Source organism: Falco peregrinus, chromosome 3 (assembly GCF_023634155.1).
Source record: "Falco peregrinus isolate bFalPer1 chromosome 3, bFalPer1.pri, whole genome shotgun sequence".
NCBI lineage: Eukaryota > Metazoa > Chordata > Aves > Falconiformes > Falconidae > Falco > Falco peregrinus.
This window is the reverse complement of record NC_073723.1, coordinates 90,135,828-90,152,816: the sequence shown is the minus strand read 5'-3', so window position 1 is coordinate 90,152,816 and position 16,989 is coordinate 90,135,828. Positions and strand designations below refer to the sequence as shown.

The following is a 16,989-nucleotide window of genomic DNA, read 5'->3' as shown; positions in this document are numbered from 1 at the left end:
CAACTTTGCAAAAAGGTACTCAGACATATAGCAATTATCATCTTGAAAAAACAAACAAACAAAATCCAAGCATTCAATTGTCTGTGTAGCAGGCATTTGAAAAATCTTGTTGTAGGCAAAAACTGTAACAAACAGAATTGCTGCTTGTGAAGTAGGAGGAAAAGATTTTGAAATTAATTAATACAACTCATTGGTTGCAGTAACCTTTATGAAAAATCTGCTTTCTAATACCGGAGAACCTCTAATCCACTAATAGAGAAGCATGTGTTCTATTTTAAGCTGTATATAGTGTAATGGATAGCTATAATTACTTCAACAGAATAAGGAACAGTATCAGCCAATATGTACTGTAAGTCAGGCAAGTTATTTATTTTGTCAGCATTTGGAACATACAGCTGCTCATGTTTATTAGTATTTCACATTCATCATTACATTTGTTTGCTTATTTATAAACTGGTATGAAGTGCTAATTCTCTTTCCAGCCAAACAAATTACAAACTGTAGATATCACGAACATTATACAGAAATATGAATTACATGTGAACGGAATACAAGGATGAGAGGGAGGGGAGACAGAAGCGCTCAGGAGACAGAAAGAAGTACTCAGGAGACAGAAAGAAGTGCTCACTTTTAAAGATTTAAACGAAATTCTGCTGAGAGAGAGGATCTGAAGGCTTAGAAGTCTGTGCTGCATGTTGTTTAGAGAGTAATGTATCCACTCAGTTTAATATTTGCCAGGCAAATCACAAACTCCCCTCAGGCTACAGCAGCATATAATCTCCTTGAATGTTTTCCTTAGCTCCTGACTCCGAAATGCATAGATAAGTGGATCGATGATGGAATTGCACATGATGAGGATAAGGTAGAAGTTAAAATGGGACATGAAGCACACACAGTAAGGGTTGTAGGGGCAGGAGATATAGAAAATGAGGTGCAGGAAAAATGGAGCCCAGCACACAACAAAAACTCCAATCAAGATGGTGAGAGTGATGGCCCCTTTCATGTTGGCCCCTTGGCGAATAGGGCCAGTCCCTGGAAGAACAGCAATCTTTTTGATATGCATCCGAGCCATCATGAACATGTGGACATAAAGGGATGCCATGAGAATGAGCATAGTGAAGAACATGCTAATAAGGCAGATGATGACAACACTGCTGTCAGAGTAAATGATGAACAAAATGCCTGAGACCGTACAAGCAGCCCAAATGCATGTGATGATCACCCCTACGCGCTTCACCGTCATGATATTATGGTACTGGAGGGCATAAAAGATAGTAAAATACCTGTCCACTGCTATTGAGAGGAGACTGCAAATTGATGCAAGCAAGGAACTGCAAATCACTGAGTCAATGACATTGTCAATGTTTATGGTAAAGCTCTGTGCATCTGTGTCTGTATTGTTTAGCAGCGTGATAACAATAGTTTCTGATCCATTAGATACACTCACTAACATGTCAGCCACTGCCAAGCTACAGATGAAGAAGTACATGGGTGAATGGAGGTTCTTGTTCTTGGCTATTGCCACAATGACCAAGACGTTCTCCAGCAAGCTGATGATGCCCAGAGTCACAAACACTTCGGGGGATACAAAGAGTTGCTCATAGCAGCCTCCTGAGGAGTGGCCCTTTGCACTGGGCTCACTGCCACCTCCATGCAGTCCATAGCTGTGGTTCCAGAAATGAAGAGGCTGGAGTGTCCCACGGTGCTGAGTGAAATTCATCTTATGGAGATCCCCTTTCAGATTCTGTCTTTTAAAACTCCTGGTCCTTGTGCATTCCTTTTAAAACCTTCTTTGGCTTTTCAGCTTGGGAAGAAAAGAAAAATAAACTAGCACAGAGGCAGGCGGCAGTTCAGAACACTTTGACTGCTGTTACAAAATAAGATTTCAAACTCAGAAATACTGGTTTACTCTCTCACAGATGCAGTTTCTGATCATCTTCACATTTACCTTGGTGATCTATGTCATGGAGTCCCAACAGTCTGTAAGTTTGCATCAGATTCTCCCCTATGGTCAGTTCCTGTTTAGTTCACTGGTGTGCTGCAAGGCTTTTTTGTTCCCTTCCATTAAGAGAGGCAAACATAAAATGGTCAAGTGACTGCTGCGGAGCAGAAAGTAATTTTAAACTGCAAGCACCGGTCTCACTGTCAGACAGTGCATGCCGGCTGCCTGTTTTATGGTGTGTGGAGGAGAAAAATATCCAGGGCACTCTCCGCCTCTGCTTTGCCTTCCAGCCAATGGGGCTCAGGAGCTGCAGAAAGTCGAGGGGCTGCTGATTCTGAGCCTCTCTGAAAAACACGGCACAGTAGCTTCAGATGGCAGCATGAGCTGCCAGTAGGAGCAAGAAATCAGATGGGCTACCAGAGATTTGTTTCCCTTCTTTAACTTTTCAGAATAGTATTTGAATACTGAGTTTTAGTTATCAATCTTACAGAACTGTACTAGCAATCTTACAGAATTCCTGCAGCTGAACTCAGGGCTTTTTATTTTTCAGACTGTGATTCACTGTGATTTCCCCTTGCTCCTTCTAGTGCACAAAGTTGGTCTGCTTTGCACATGTGGCAAAATAGGAAAAGGACAAGGAAGCAGAAGAATACTTATCTCCTTTTTTGTTCTCTCTCCCAGATTTCCCTTGTTTTGCTAACTTTTCTATGCCTTAACTGTCCATTTGCACAATGTGTTGTTCCAAAGTTGCATTACACTTTCTAAGCTTCTTATAATTTTTAAGAAATGGAGACCATCTAAGGACCAAAAACAGAACAAGGAGCCAAAGTCACAAATGGCTTAATAAATTGTCCTAAAGAAAGTAGTTTTTTCCAGGTAATAACCTTCTTCATCATTTTATTTCCAGGAAGGAAAAGATGATAGAATTGATTGCAGAAACCCTATTACCATCAGGAATTAGGGTGTTGGGCAGGAAAAAGTCTCTGTTTAGAACAGATGAAGGAAAGCAACAGGCGACAAAGTTGCAACTTGTGAGAAATGGGTCTTATGCAATGGTAATGAGTCAAAGGCATCAATAAATCTCCTAAACATCCATCTGAAGGGATGTCCCTATGCTTACCTGGCATGAGCTGAATCAGCTTGTTTGCATTCTGCCAGGGAAAGCCCTTGAGAAGAAGGAGGAAAAGAATGCCAAAATAATATGAAGAGACAGAGACAAAAGTTGTTTTGCTGTTTCTTTTTCAAGCATTGCAATTGAGGATTGAAAAAAAATAAAAATACTGAACAACACCAAAAGTCCAGGTGTTTTTTAAAGCTATGGAAGCTACAGGAAAATCAGTCAGTACACCTGGGAGTAATGTTTGCAAGGAAGTTGATCTAATGAACATTTCCAGTCAACTACCAGGAAGGCTATGGAGGGCTTTGTATGTGATGTACCAGTTTTCCTCAAACTCTCAAACTTTTTTCATCTTCTGTGCATTAGCTGGCTTTACAACTAACAGCTATAAAGAGATAGAGGAATGCATCCTGTGTGTATTTTGTATTCAATATCCCAGCGTCCAGGTGAAGCATGATTTTACTTTCGTGTTTGGATTTGCTATAGATCTGTAGTTATAAAGACCTGTATCAGAACAAAAGGCTCAGCCAATTATTTCTGGGCCTTTCCCCAGATGGATTGCTTCATAAATCTGAAACACAGACACCCAAGACAAACAAAATAACTAGTGGCACAGGAAATCCCACGTTTATTGATTGGAAAACATCATTCACCAGCAGCATCCTCACAATGAAAGAATAGCTTGCTGCTGAGAGAGTGAGATTTACTTTCCTATCAAGACATAATGCAACCTAGGATTCAAAAAGACTTATTATCCAGCTACTGATCCCTGGGCCAGTGTACACTAACTTCTGCCACAGACAGGACTTGCATAACTAACCCTTAAGGACACAGCTACACTGTGAGAGCAGTGAGAAAATTCATATAAAGACCAATGTGAGAAAGCAGCATCTCCCCAGACAAGGTATTTTTCTGCACCTGCAGCCAGAAATGTGTAACCTTCAGATTGTCCCAGGGAAGCAGTCACTCGGCATCCCTTCCTTCATCACCCCCCTCCATGCTGCAAGTGCTCAGGGCACAGGGGTCTTTCCCCTTCACCTTCTTAGGTGGAGCTTGAGCAGAGGAGACTGGGCGAAGATAGAGAGAAGCTGCTTCCAGGGCATATTGCCCTGTTTGCTCCAGATGTTTGTCTGTCTATCCTTCTTCTGGTTCCTCCCTTTTCTCTGTGCATTATTCTCATCCCCATTTATCTTTCCATTTACTATCTCTCTTTACCCAGAAGCTAATCAGACAATGCTCTATGTGTGGTTTTTCTCTGGACGTTGTCATAAAAATGCAATATCGGTTACAACAGAGGAAAGAAAAGGACACTTCTCTCACACCCACAGCCATCACTCACCTCAAAAATTCTATTTATGCTTTACATAAATACAAAAGGTTGTTTTGGTGTGTTAGCCAGTCATATTTGTGGGATGAGGGTACATGACTGGAAATAGTAGACTTATGGTAGCTTAGCAACTCAGTTGAAGCACTAAAGAGGTGATGTACCATTAGCCTGCTCTGACTAGAAGGTGAAACAAATTATATAAGCACTTTTTTAAATGAGAGATTTATGTATGTCTAAGTACATCTACAGTAGAAGACGGATACATGCCTCCGGCTCCCACTTAATAAAACCCAAAATATATAATGTAAAATTATTCAAAGGTTCCTAGCTCTCTCATGTCTGAAAATTTGTCTATTTCAATATTTTAGTCACAGATAACAGGAGCATTGCCTAATATACATTACCTAAACTGTTTCTTAAATTTTAAAAACCAACACTGAGGTAATATTTCTTTCAAAAGTGATGGCTGACAAGCTTTGCAGCACCATGGAAAAGCAGCTATGGCTGCAGAAAACTATAAACTGATAACAGTGATATACTAATATGAGCTCCAGCTCTTAAGAAAAATAAAACATCAGTGAAGATTTGATACCAGCCTTCTCTTCTAACATAATGAGGAATCATATGATTAAAAATATTATTTTAAAATGTTCATTTTAAGGCTTCTTCCTACATAATTCTTCCCATGTCCTATGCTCTGTTTCCAGCTACTCCCTAAGGCCAACCCTCCAGATAGGGTTACATCCATCTCCACCTCACAACATTTTGAAAAGCTGAATTATCCTCTGACAGTTGCTTTTGAAAGTCAGAAGAAAGTGTTCCCTGGAATCAATAATAAGCAGATCAAATCCCAGTAGCGATACAGGAAGACAGGCAAAGTCACAAGCAGGCTGTATAGGTTCACTATGGGAGAAAAAGAAAGGTAGAGGGAGTTAGCACAGGCACTTCCCTGCTCAAATGCACAGTCTGAGATCTCTTTGAATCCCATGTCCATGTTGCTCAAGCACAAAGATGATGTTTACCACTTCAACAGATGTCAGTGGAAACAGAGGAGGGATTGTAAGAAGCTGGGTAGAAGGAGAAGCCAAAGAAGCAGACTATCAACAATCAGTCCCTGAGATTTGTGCAAGTGTGCCAGTACTGTGCAAAGGTCACTGCTACATTTACATGCACAAGCATAATGGGAAGAAGTTTTGTATACATGTGCTCACATCCAGTTTTTCAGCTCATTCAAAACCTCAAGTCTAATACACAGTAAAAGGACTGTAGTATATTGTTGCACACTGATTTTGAAATGTAAAAGGAGCCTGGCAATTAAACTTTGGAAGCTTCTAGGAGATTTTAGCCTGCATCATCTCTCTGTATTACAGCAAAGGCAAATTCTGCGTAACACTCAAAATACTCACCAAAAATGTTTCAAGTAATGCAATGTACTTTTCCATCCTACCCACAGATGTAATTGGAAGAAGCCTTTCTTGAATTCTTTCCAGATTCACTAAACTAGCATATGAGCAATATGGAGACACTTGTTTGTTCCTGTATTTTCATTGGTAGGTACTTTTTAAGTTGGTCCTTAAACATATTATTGGCCAGAAAGTCTGATAAGAGCATAAACAGACTCTCTCAATAGAGACCTGATTGTCATAAACTTAGATGCTAACCTAGGATAAGCAGGAATACAGAGGAGAACTGGCACTGGTTTTGGATGAAGTAAAGGTGATGTCTGTTGCAGATAGCAAAGAAAATTCACATAGCAGAAGGTCACTAGTTCTGCAGTATAGAACTTGAGATGCCTGTGTAATGTTATTTCACAGAAAAAAGTACGATTGTAGATCAAATTGTTATTCTTTGTGCTTGTACAAACAAGTTCAAGGAAGAAGTAATGAATTAGTGGGGCGGTCTTAGTCAAACAAGAATAAATTGTGTAGTTAAACTTCTGTTCAGAGTCACAGAAATGTTGGTTGGATTGGACTTCTGGATGTAATCTGTCCAGCTTCTGCTTTGAACGGGATTGCCACCAATATTGGGATCAGATCAGCTGTGGTTTTGTCTAGCCATGTCTTGAAATCTTCCAAGAATGGTGATCCCACAGCTTCCCTGGGTAACCTCTTCCTGTTCTGCATTGCTGTTCTAGTTAAGAAGTTTTTCCTAATCTGAATCCCCCAAGACTAGGTTACATGCACTACAGTAGAGTCAGAGGGAACTGGACTGGTAAAAGTTTGTGAAGAGGAGGCTGAGGGGCTATCTAGTAGCAGATGAATCTAATCTAATAGCTAATGAAAGAGAATGTACAAAGTTTATAGGGCTAAGCTCCTCTTGCTAGTGCCAGGGGATATAACAAGAAGCAGCAGTCATAGATTGTGGCTTGGGTATGTAACCTAAGTTCCTGCCCATCGTGACAGCCCTTTGAGGAACCAAGGTGACCGGAAGTTGAACATTGTTCCAGCTATGGCCTCCCCCAGGCTAAGCAGAGGTGGATAATCACCTACCTGTCTGTCAGCTGTGCTTCTTCTAATTCAGCTGAGTGCCTGCTTGGCCCCATTTGCAGTGATGATGCACTTTTGGCTTATATTCAGGTTGACAATCAACATAAGCTTTTTGCTGTCCTTTTCAGCAAAGCTGCTACTCAGGCAGTCAGTGCCTGTTGTGTTCTGAAGCATGGGGGTATTCCATCCCATGAAAGAGCTTTGTACTTGTTCACTTTCATAAATTTTCTGTTGGTCCAATGATCAGGTCTCTGAACATCCTTCTGGATTAAATCTGCTGTTTAGTATGCCCACCGTTCACTCCCTCAACTTACTACAATCTGCAAGTTTGTGGATGGTACATTCTGTATTAACATCCCTGTTAGTGATGGAACTATGAAACAATCATTCCCAGTAAAGACCCCAGGGTACTCCATTTGTTCCCAGTTGTCAGCTGTTCCAGTTCCCAGTGTTCAGTACATTGATTACCTTTTGAGACCATCAATCCAAGCAGTTTTCAACCCACCTGTGACATGCAAATGAAAACACTGGTCAGTGGAAAACTAGTCTAATACATTTTCATCTAGGTTTTTATTTTGGAGTGATGATTGCTCTCTAATCTTTGTAATTTATTTTTAACCTTTTTCTCGCCTGAGGCGAAAGCAGTTTTTAAGTCAAGAGGCTTCAGTCTTGAAAGCAGGAGTCTCTGTAGCTTGCCTTTTTTCCTTATGTGTGTTGAAAGGGCAGGAGAATTCTTTAGCCAATCTGGCCACTGAAAAGAAATGTATATTCTGCTGGCAAATTATGTTTGCTTATTTGAAGATGCTGTAAATATGCAGAGGCAGAATGATTTCCATTAAAATGGCATGACCACAGAGGCTTTAAGCACTTAACTGTCTAAATCCAATGTCGTTTCTATTTTAAGCAATTGCGATTGTGATCATGGAGCTCATTAATTTACAGTCAATGCAGCAATTGCCATCCTTGTCTTAGTCTTTTCTCCCCCATTCCATCCCTCCCAAATAATCAGTCTTCTTTTACTTAGGCACTTGTCTGTTCAGACTCACCTGAAGCACTTTTTTTCAAATGACTTCACAATCTCCTTAGTGTTGGTATCCCACTCCAAATACCTCTCCAAAAGACATACAGCAGTATGCAGGATTAAGTACATTTTATATTACAAAGTTTAGGATGAACTTCACTTTTCCACTTTCCATACTCAGTTTCTAGACATAATGATATGCAGTGTTTTTCTGTGTGAGAGTTGCAGTAGCATTTTATTCTAGCAGAAAAATTATCTGGTTCAGTCCAGCTGTCTCACCATGGAAGCTTGAAAAATGGTGTGTCTCATTATAGTTGAATGAGAAGTAAAGAACCAAGGCAGAAAATTTGACAGATCATCATTTAGTGACAGCCCAAGGTTGCATTGAGGCAAAACCCCAGCTGTTTTGGATGATGTGAAGTCAGTTTTTCAGAGAAGTCCTCAGAGTGGGAGTATAACCAGCAGTTAATGTGAGATGGGAAGTTACTAACTAACTGGAGTTTTCTCTTCCAGTCCCTTCACTTCTGAGGGTGACTGTTACTATTTTTTCCAAAATGTTTTCCATTGTTACTCCAATTATTTATTGTCTGAATTTATTGTCTCCAGTCTGTGCGCCATCTGACAGTGCTGGATGGCACATGCCCTAAAAGGCTTATGCTTGCAGAGTTTGGGGGGCTTAAATCCTTTGGTGCTGTGGGGGGGGGGGAGGGAGGGGGGGGTTCAGGCAACGACATGCAGTTAGATCTGAACATGTCTGATTAAATAAGAGGGAAAATGCATCCTACAGAAACCATAGTCTGATAGCAACTTGATGCAGAAAAAGTAGACGAAGTACAGTCCATTGCCTTCCAAATAAAGTCCAAACAACCCAGCATTTACTAACGCAGTATTGTAAATTTACACTCCCAGTGGTTCATAGTTATGGGACCTATGTTTGCATCCAACTGGTTTGAATTTAATGCCTATGGTTATAAGAATGCCAGTCTTCTGTACCAAATTCCTTGTATTGTTTCACTTATACCTTAATTCTCTGATTATGCATTTTGTGCATATGGGAAATCCACAAATTACTAGGCTGCTGCTGTTACCATGACATCATTTCTTTAGTATCTTTACAGAGAGAGTTGTGTGCTTAGGCTTAGTAGCGGTTGTTCAAGATGCATAATTTATGTCTAGAGGGGTTTACATATACAGAGTTATTGAAAACCCTTGCTGAGAGTTCTGCACACATACACAGACACATGCATATATCTATCTATCTATCTATATAAATACTTACTCCCATCTCAGTTCTATATAGTGCAGTCATATTCTGTATTGCCCTGTGCTCTTCCATGTAATTCCATGTACAGGAGGTAGGAGCTACTCGTCAAGAAATCCCAAAGCAGCTTAAGCTGTGTTAACAAAAGTTACACACTCTCCCAGTGTGTAGCTGCACTTTCATGGCTTCCATCCATTTTTATAGCTACTCACTTTTTTAGCAGAGATATTGGAAAAAATCCTGGAGTCTGCCAGTTCAGCAGCGAAAGCTTAACCTTCTTGTGAATTGTTTTCTTCCATAGCAATTAAATTATGTGAAAAGAACTAGAAATACTGGACTCATAATCTGGTATAAGACATGAAGTAGATGCACCAACTCATATGACAAAGAGTGAGTTACCCAGCACTGGTGTCAAGATAGGACTGTAGATTAAAGGACAAACCTGAGCGTGCTGTCATGAGGTAAGCACATCTTTACTGACATGCAATCGGAAATTTTCACAGGTTTCTCTAAGAACTGGGCACAGAAAGGGAAAATACAAGATTTCTAGACTTTTGAAGAGCTATAGTGTGTCTGCAGCAATTTGCTTTCTTGATAATCTTTATATCAGTCATCAACACGTGGTGAAAAGAATACCCCATATTTCATCTTGTGACAACTGTTGCAAGTGCTGATAATCAAAGATCAACAGTACTTTAAAAAGTCTGAAATAAAAGGCTGTATTGATAGTGAAGCTGACCCCCTGGAAAGCAGAAATATTTTATTTGCAAAGCTCTTATAGAAAAAGTTGTCTTAGAAAATTCAGGGACATGAACCAATTCCTTTCTTGAATACCAGAGAGGTCTGTGCTAGGTCATTACTCAGAACTTCTAGTCCTCACTGAAGGGCCATTTTTATTAAATTCAGGAAGAGTCTCCTTTCTTTTCAGGATGAGGAAGTACGTTCTATAAATCCTTTTCCTCTCTACTGCTGGGGTGCAGCTCGTATGGCTGCTTGTGACAAAGGCTGATAATCTTCTGTCACAGCAGACTGTCATGAAAAGGAAAGGGTGAATGTGTATGTGAGAGCAGTAGCTCTTGCCTTTGTGGTATTCAAAACTGTATTCTAAGGTTGTTAGAACAGGAGAGGGAGGGAGTAGCTATAATAGAAAAGTAACACATGAATCACCTTGTCATGATATGGTGCAGAGCAGGATGGCTGAGAATTAACCTGGGCTAGAAGATGCTTTTTCTTCAACAGAATGGATAGCATTGGTGGGGGTCTAAATCCTGAAAGTGAATTAAAGATTGATAAGGGCTCAGAGTCAGTCTTTTGTCTAGAGAACCGTGGGTGAAAGTACATCATCTTTGAGAAGTGACAGAGAAAATCCCCAGAGGCCTCAAGTTATACCTGAAATCTTTTAACATATTAGTAAAATTTCATCTGCCTTTGTATAGGAAAGAAAGGGATTTTGTTGAAGCTAAATGTTTAATTGAGAGATCAGAGGATTAATTGAAACCTTAGAGAGTTAAACACGAATAGCCAGAGTAGTGAGTGCTGTGTCCAAACAAACACTGCACTGTTGGCTCTTTTCTTTGATTTTGGTCTTGGACCCAGAAATCATAAAAAGAGATCTTGGAGTTTATAGGTGGGAGACAAATGAATTTAGGCTGTCCAGGAGCTTATACTTGAAACAGGTAAAGATGTTCTATTATATAGGCAAAACAAATATATCTGTAAAATGAAGAGGAAAACCCGGGGATATCTTGACTTGTCTATGAGATCCAGTTTGCTTAGACTTTTCATAGACAGCTGTTGTAAGAGGGAAAGAAGGAAGTTAGAACAGTAGGAACATTTCCCTATCCCTTGCTGGAGTCAATACTTTCTGGGAGAACAGGGAAAAAGAAAGTGCCAAAGGATCCTGGCATGCCATATGGCAGACTCTTCAACAAGAAAGGGAGTCTCTGCAGCTGCGTAAATTACGATGTCAAATGGCTTGTGGGCAGGCACAGTCAGTTAGCTCCCCAGTTCAGAGTGAATTTTACTGTGACACTGTGTAAGACACAGTGATGAGATTTCTTCCTCACATAATGATGTGCAAGAACAAGGTAGAGAATTGTAAACATGGGATGCAAAGGCAAAAAAAGACTATTTAAATGCACATTGCATTTCCTATCCAGTAAAGGAAAACGGAAAACAAGCTAAAATCCCTCCAGGGACTGTTATCCTGAACAAACACATACAGATATGTAGGTGTGCTATACCTTAAGATACTGTTCATTGCTGCAGATAACTGCAAAAGTAGCAAAAGAAAAATACTGAAAAGGCTTCAGAAATTAGTTAGGTAAAGAACATCAGAGAAAATGAAAAAAATAAAAACCAAAAACCAAACTGTAACAAAAATTACCAAATAACCAAAGGCATTTTTCATCACCCTGGGAAGCTTCTAAAAGCTTAGTCAAAATTAATAAAACTACATCCTGGGGTGAACTGTCTGATCTAAATTTCTTTTTCAGAAAGGCAACAACTTCCAACAATTATCATTGCTAATATTAAATACAACTTCCTTGGCATCTCATTTTAAGAACTCTGAGGCTATTTTTTCTCGTGGTCTTCAAACTCAGTCAGATACAGTATCTAAACAAACTCAGATCACATATTATGTGTTTTCCTCAAAATATGCTGTTTCATCTTTCTTTCTTTAATAAATGAAAATCAGAACCTTTTTGAAAGAAATCAAACAAGCAACTTTTTTCTCTGCCTATAAGGAGATTTTCTTTGTAATTTTAGAAAATGCTTATCAAAACTGGAGAATAGTAAAATACAGTTACAGGAGTTAAGTAAATCTATATGCGTTACCACATGCTTAGCGACAGACTGAATCAGTTATAAGCCTAACTCCACATTGTGGCTGAAAGTATTGAGAAAGAGAAAACTGCAACACTCACCTAAAACAAGGTCATAGTTTCCTTGAGACAACTCTTCAGCAAAATGGAGTACCTCTGCTTACTTCAGATTATAAAGACATTCTTACAGCTGGTAGAGCTCTGTCAAACCCACAGAGGCTCTGAGAAGCAAGGAAGGTTCAGACAGGGAATGAAAGCAGCCCTAGCTTTAGCTGGGAAGCTACTGATGGGAAGGGCACAACCTTCCCCCTCAAGTTTTCCGGGTGTAGTTGTGTGTGTGGCTATCACCTATTAGGAAAAGCAAGCACTGGAAGACTTTTATTTAAAAATAGCTCTTATAAGCATCTCCCAATATGGGTAACTAGTACTATAAAAAGGATTTTCTGTAATGAAGTACAGCAAACTCCTTGTGAGGGTCATGAGCTTCTCCACCTCACCTAGTACAAAGTCCACACAAATGACAGTTAGCAAGGTCATTAAAATTCAAGCAAGTGATTTTGTGCATTAAAGTGGTTCGAATCACTCTGAGCCAGAACAGATTAGTGTTCTGTGATAGGGTCATGGAAGACATGTAATTATATTCCAATTAATCTAAAGGACAGAAAAGAGAAACAAGGATGAAGTGTTATAGGTCTGTTTTAACTATCCGATGTGAGGATGTGCTCCCACTGCTTGTTCTGTGAGAATATCTATTTTGTATTAAGCAAGCAAGCAAGCAACTTAAAGGCCAGTGATGTTTTAGTTCAACTGAATAGCAGAAATCCTTCTCTCATTTGAAAAAAGATATTATTTTCTTTACGTTTGCCCTACCTCCCTAGAGACAATTTTCCATACATAGCAGCACAGAATTAATGAAAGTATCAAGTTGAAACCTTTCTAATGCTTTTAGAAAGTCAGTGGCATGAAGGGCAATTTTGTTTAAAGGTATGTGATTTCCAAACAGTCTATTGCTGTATGCAAAGCAAGTACCTGCAGAATTAGCGGACTGTCATTTTTAAATCACTGAATTTGATACCAGGTTTTTGATATATTTTGTGAAGCAATTAAATGAACATGGGAGCCCATTGTCCTAGACACTGCGCAAAATACAACCTATCTCTTCCTTAGAGAACAATTGGCATCTCAGTGGATTGTTTTTTACACAGGAAAGTAATTCACGCCTGGCCTCCACAGTCTCTGCCTAAACTACAAATTTATACTGTACCCAGTCTCACAAAATACTCAATATGTTGCAGTTCTCAGTATTCCTGTTAATTCAGAGCACTTCTCAGGACTAGAGAACAACTTGAATCAAAATCCAAAAAGACAAACTATTTAAAGAAAATGTCAGACTTCATAGGGGGCTTAACTCTATGTTTTCTTTATTAGCTCCATCACATGGCATTTTTTATCCAAAACAGGAGGTCCAGTCTAACGGTCCAGAGGTTAATGGCAGATACAGTTAATAACCTACACTTTGGAACAAGAGGTTTCTTGAAAAAAACTACATGTGCTTTTGGGAAGCTACCAGACTCTCATGAACATTCTAGTCTAGCTCAGGGCTCTTTATAAATTTATTTTCATGCTTTCTAGCCTAAGAGGGTATCCCCTTTTCTGCATTTGTATGGGAAGTTTCTTGTCTGCAGTGGGGGTTATTGTGCAAACTGCTGCTTTGAATTCAGAGAGTAAATAACTTTACCTTTTTCATGTCTTGTGGTGGTTTGACCCTGGCTGAATGCTCGGTGCCTACCAAAGCCATCTACCACTCTCCTCTTCAACCAGACAGGGGAGAGAAAATATAAGGAAAGCTTGTGGGTCAAGATAAGGACAGGGAGACATCGCTCACCAATTACCACCACAGGCAAAAAAAGACTCAATTTGGGGAAATTAGTTTAATTTATTACCATTCAAATCTGAAAAAAGACCCCCACCTTCCCCTCTCCCCCACACCCAGTCTTCTTCCTGAGCTTAATTTACTATTTCTCTAACTCCTTCCCCTGCAGAGTGCAGGGGAACAGGGAATGGGTTTTATGGTCAGTTCATCACATGTTGTTTCTGCTGCTCCTTCTTCCTCACACTCTCCCCTTGCTCCAGCGTGGGGTACTTCCCATGGGAGACAGTCCTCCATGAACTTCACTGGGAGTCTTTCCCGCAGGCTGCAGGTCTTCACACACTGCTCCAGCGTGGGTCCCTTCCACAGGGTGCAGCCCTTCAAGAACAGACGACTCCAGGGTGAGTCCCCCAGGGGGTCACAAGTCCAGCCAGAAAACCTGTTTCAGTGTGGGCTCTTCTCTACATGTCTCCCCAAGTTCTGTCAGCAAACCTGCTTCAGTGCAGGTTTCCCATGGGGCACAGCCTCCTTTGGACATCCACCTGCTCTGGCATGGGCTTCTCCATGGGCTGCAGGGGAATCTTTGCTTCAGTGCCTGGAGCACCTTCTCCCCCTCCTTCTTCACTGGCCTCGGTGTCTGCAGAGTTGTCCTCCCATAGTCTCACTCCTCTCTTCTGCTGGTGCAGATTTTTTTTCTTCCCCTTCTTAACATGCTGTCACAGAGGCACTACCACTGTCACTGATGGGCTCGGCCTTGGCCAGCAGAGGGTCCATCTTGGAGCCATCTGGCATTGGCTCCACTGGACATGGATGAAGCTTCTGGCATCTTCTCACAGAAGCCACCCCTGTAGCCCCCCTCCCACCAAAACCTTGCCATGCAAACCCACTACATGTCCGAATTTCATTAATTTGTTATTTTGAATTGAAATAAAAGTGGTGATCAGACTTATTACCTTATGGCTGGATAGAGACATCAGCATTTCTCACTCTCCCATTGGTACAGTCATGCAAGAGTTGCACATTCTCCTCTTAAGTTATTTCATACTCAGAAAGGATTGTAGTTTTGTCTGACACTACCTATGTTTCCCTCTCAGTCAGAGATGCTTTCTGGAACCTGTTAGAAGTTTTACTTTTAAATGTTCATTTGAATCAGCTTATTTTCTGAAATACCAGTTCAGTTCCCGAAGTTCTTTGCAAGCACATGGCAAGCTTATTCTAAGAAATGCAAAGGGGAAAAAAAAAAAAAAAAGGCTCTAAAAGTTCATTTGTATTTAATTACCAATAGTAATGCTCGAAACTCTTTAACATTATCATTTTTAGAAATGCAGTGTCTTTTATTGAATGTATTGCTAAAGCTTACCTGGTAAATACATTGTAAATGTATGAACTTTCAGTAGTTTGTCAGCTATGAAAGCTCTATTGAAATTGATGGCAGAACTTTTACTAATTCATTAACATTCTGCCTTTAGATGTCTGGTTTAGTTACAAATCAGTTATCCAATGTCTGCTTTTGACTACCATCTTTCATTTAATCTAGGATATACAAAAGAAAAAGAGAAAGTAAACTCTGAAGTCTACGTTCCTATTCAATTTTCCAAATAACTGAGAAACTAATAATTCATCCTTAATAAAAAAGACTATCATTATTCCCTGTTTTATAAAAGCATTAATTTACAGTGAACATGACAAACTTTTGCCAAATGTAACATGCACTCTTCAAAGCAATACAGAATAAATGGACTGAAAATGTGTTCCAAGAAACTGTTCAGGACTGAGAAAGCCTAACCTCATGTAAATACTGTGTGATTGATGGTTTGGGATGTACAAATAAAATTCAATTAACGTGCAAATTATTCCCTTTGAACCAGAATTTCAGAGCAAATGAAACACTATGATATTTAATCTCTTGGCATAAAGCTGGAATTGTGCACAAAAAAAAGAAGCTTTGTGTTAAGTTTAGCTTCTGTATCTCAAGACAAGAGTCTTCTTAACTTGTTATTGAACTGATTTAATGTCATTCTTTTACGTTTTTCTACTGCAAATTCAGATAATATGTAAAAGTATTTTAAATTATTCAGGAAGGACAAATATTATTTCATAAAGTATTTTATTCATGGAAAAATGCTATCTCAAATTGTCCAAAATTATCCATAAAACTAATGATTAAATCTTCCAGTAAAATATACTTTCTAGAAAAAAAACGTATTTACATATATCTTCATTTCCCACTTCAAAATTTTCACGTTAAAATTTAGCAGATTTTATTCTTAAAGAGGACATGAAATTAAAACCCCAAAAGGTTTCTTCTTCTTCATTTGTGTGTTTTGGGCAAATCCTAATACTTTTTTTCTGCCCTGAAATTCTGGTTCAGCCAAAACAACCATCAAATCCCCATAATTACTCACTGTATTACTCTGAACTGATGAGGAAAAAGGGTGAAAAGTAGTATAATGTACCTGTATTGTGGTATTATTTTTTTTTTTAACTTGCACGTCTGAGTGTACAAACTTAGCGTGCAAAATATACATTTGGGGGCATTCAGCAGAAATTTCTGAAGTGGACCATATCAGCTAACACAGCATCTCTGAAAGGAAGGAAAGTAATTTGCTGTGGCTATGCTTCACTAGACAGTGGCAGGAGACTCCTTGACCAGGGCATGGCATCTGTAACACCAGCTAAAGCAACAAGCTGTGCATGCAGTGATAGAAAGATCCCATCTTTTTTTTTGCTGGGTATACACTCACATGCTCAATGCACTGAATGCTTTCTTTTTTAAAGAAATTCCAAAGACAGACAGAACAGCTAGTTATGGCTTAGGAAAGAGGTTGGATAATGAGCTCTTCAATTTCAAAATTAATTCCTGAACAAAATCAACAGTGTTTTTTTCAGGATTAAGGTGTTTCTCTGCTAAATGCCACTACAGACAAATAGATATGCTCATCCCAGGAATGGATGTACAACACAGGGGAGAAAAAAAAAAGAAAAGAAAAGAAAAGAAAAATCAAATCCATTATCCCCACAACAAAGGGATTTTCAAATAGGCAAGCATGACCATTATTGTCAGACCGTGTCTTGTACTGGGAAGAAGGTGCCAAAATAAGGAGAATAAAATGGACCTTCCCTCCCAATGTGAAGGCACA

The 16,989-nt window shown here is 39.5% G+C and overlaps 1 protein-coding gene across 1 annotated transcript; it reads right to left on the bottom strand.

Moving 5' to 3' along the window:
• Nucleotides 1–568: 568 nt before the first annotated feature.
• MC4R (melanocortin 4 receptor) lies at nucleotides 569–2,267 on the bottom strand. The gene has a single exon (XM_005243706.3). It carries the CDS (start codon nucleotides 1,718–1,720, stop codon nucleotides 725–727), a length of 996 nt encoding a protein of 331 aa, XP_005243763.1. The 5' UTR covers nucleotides 1,721–2,267; the 3' UTR covers nucleotides 569–724.
• Between the last annotated feature and the right edge of the window lie 14,722 nt (nucleotides 2,268–16,989).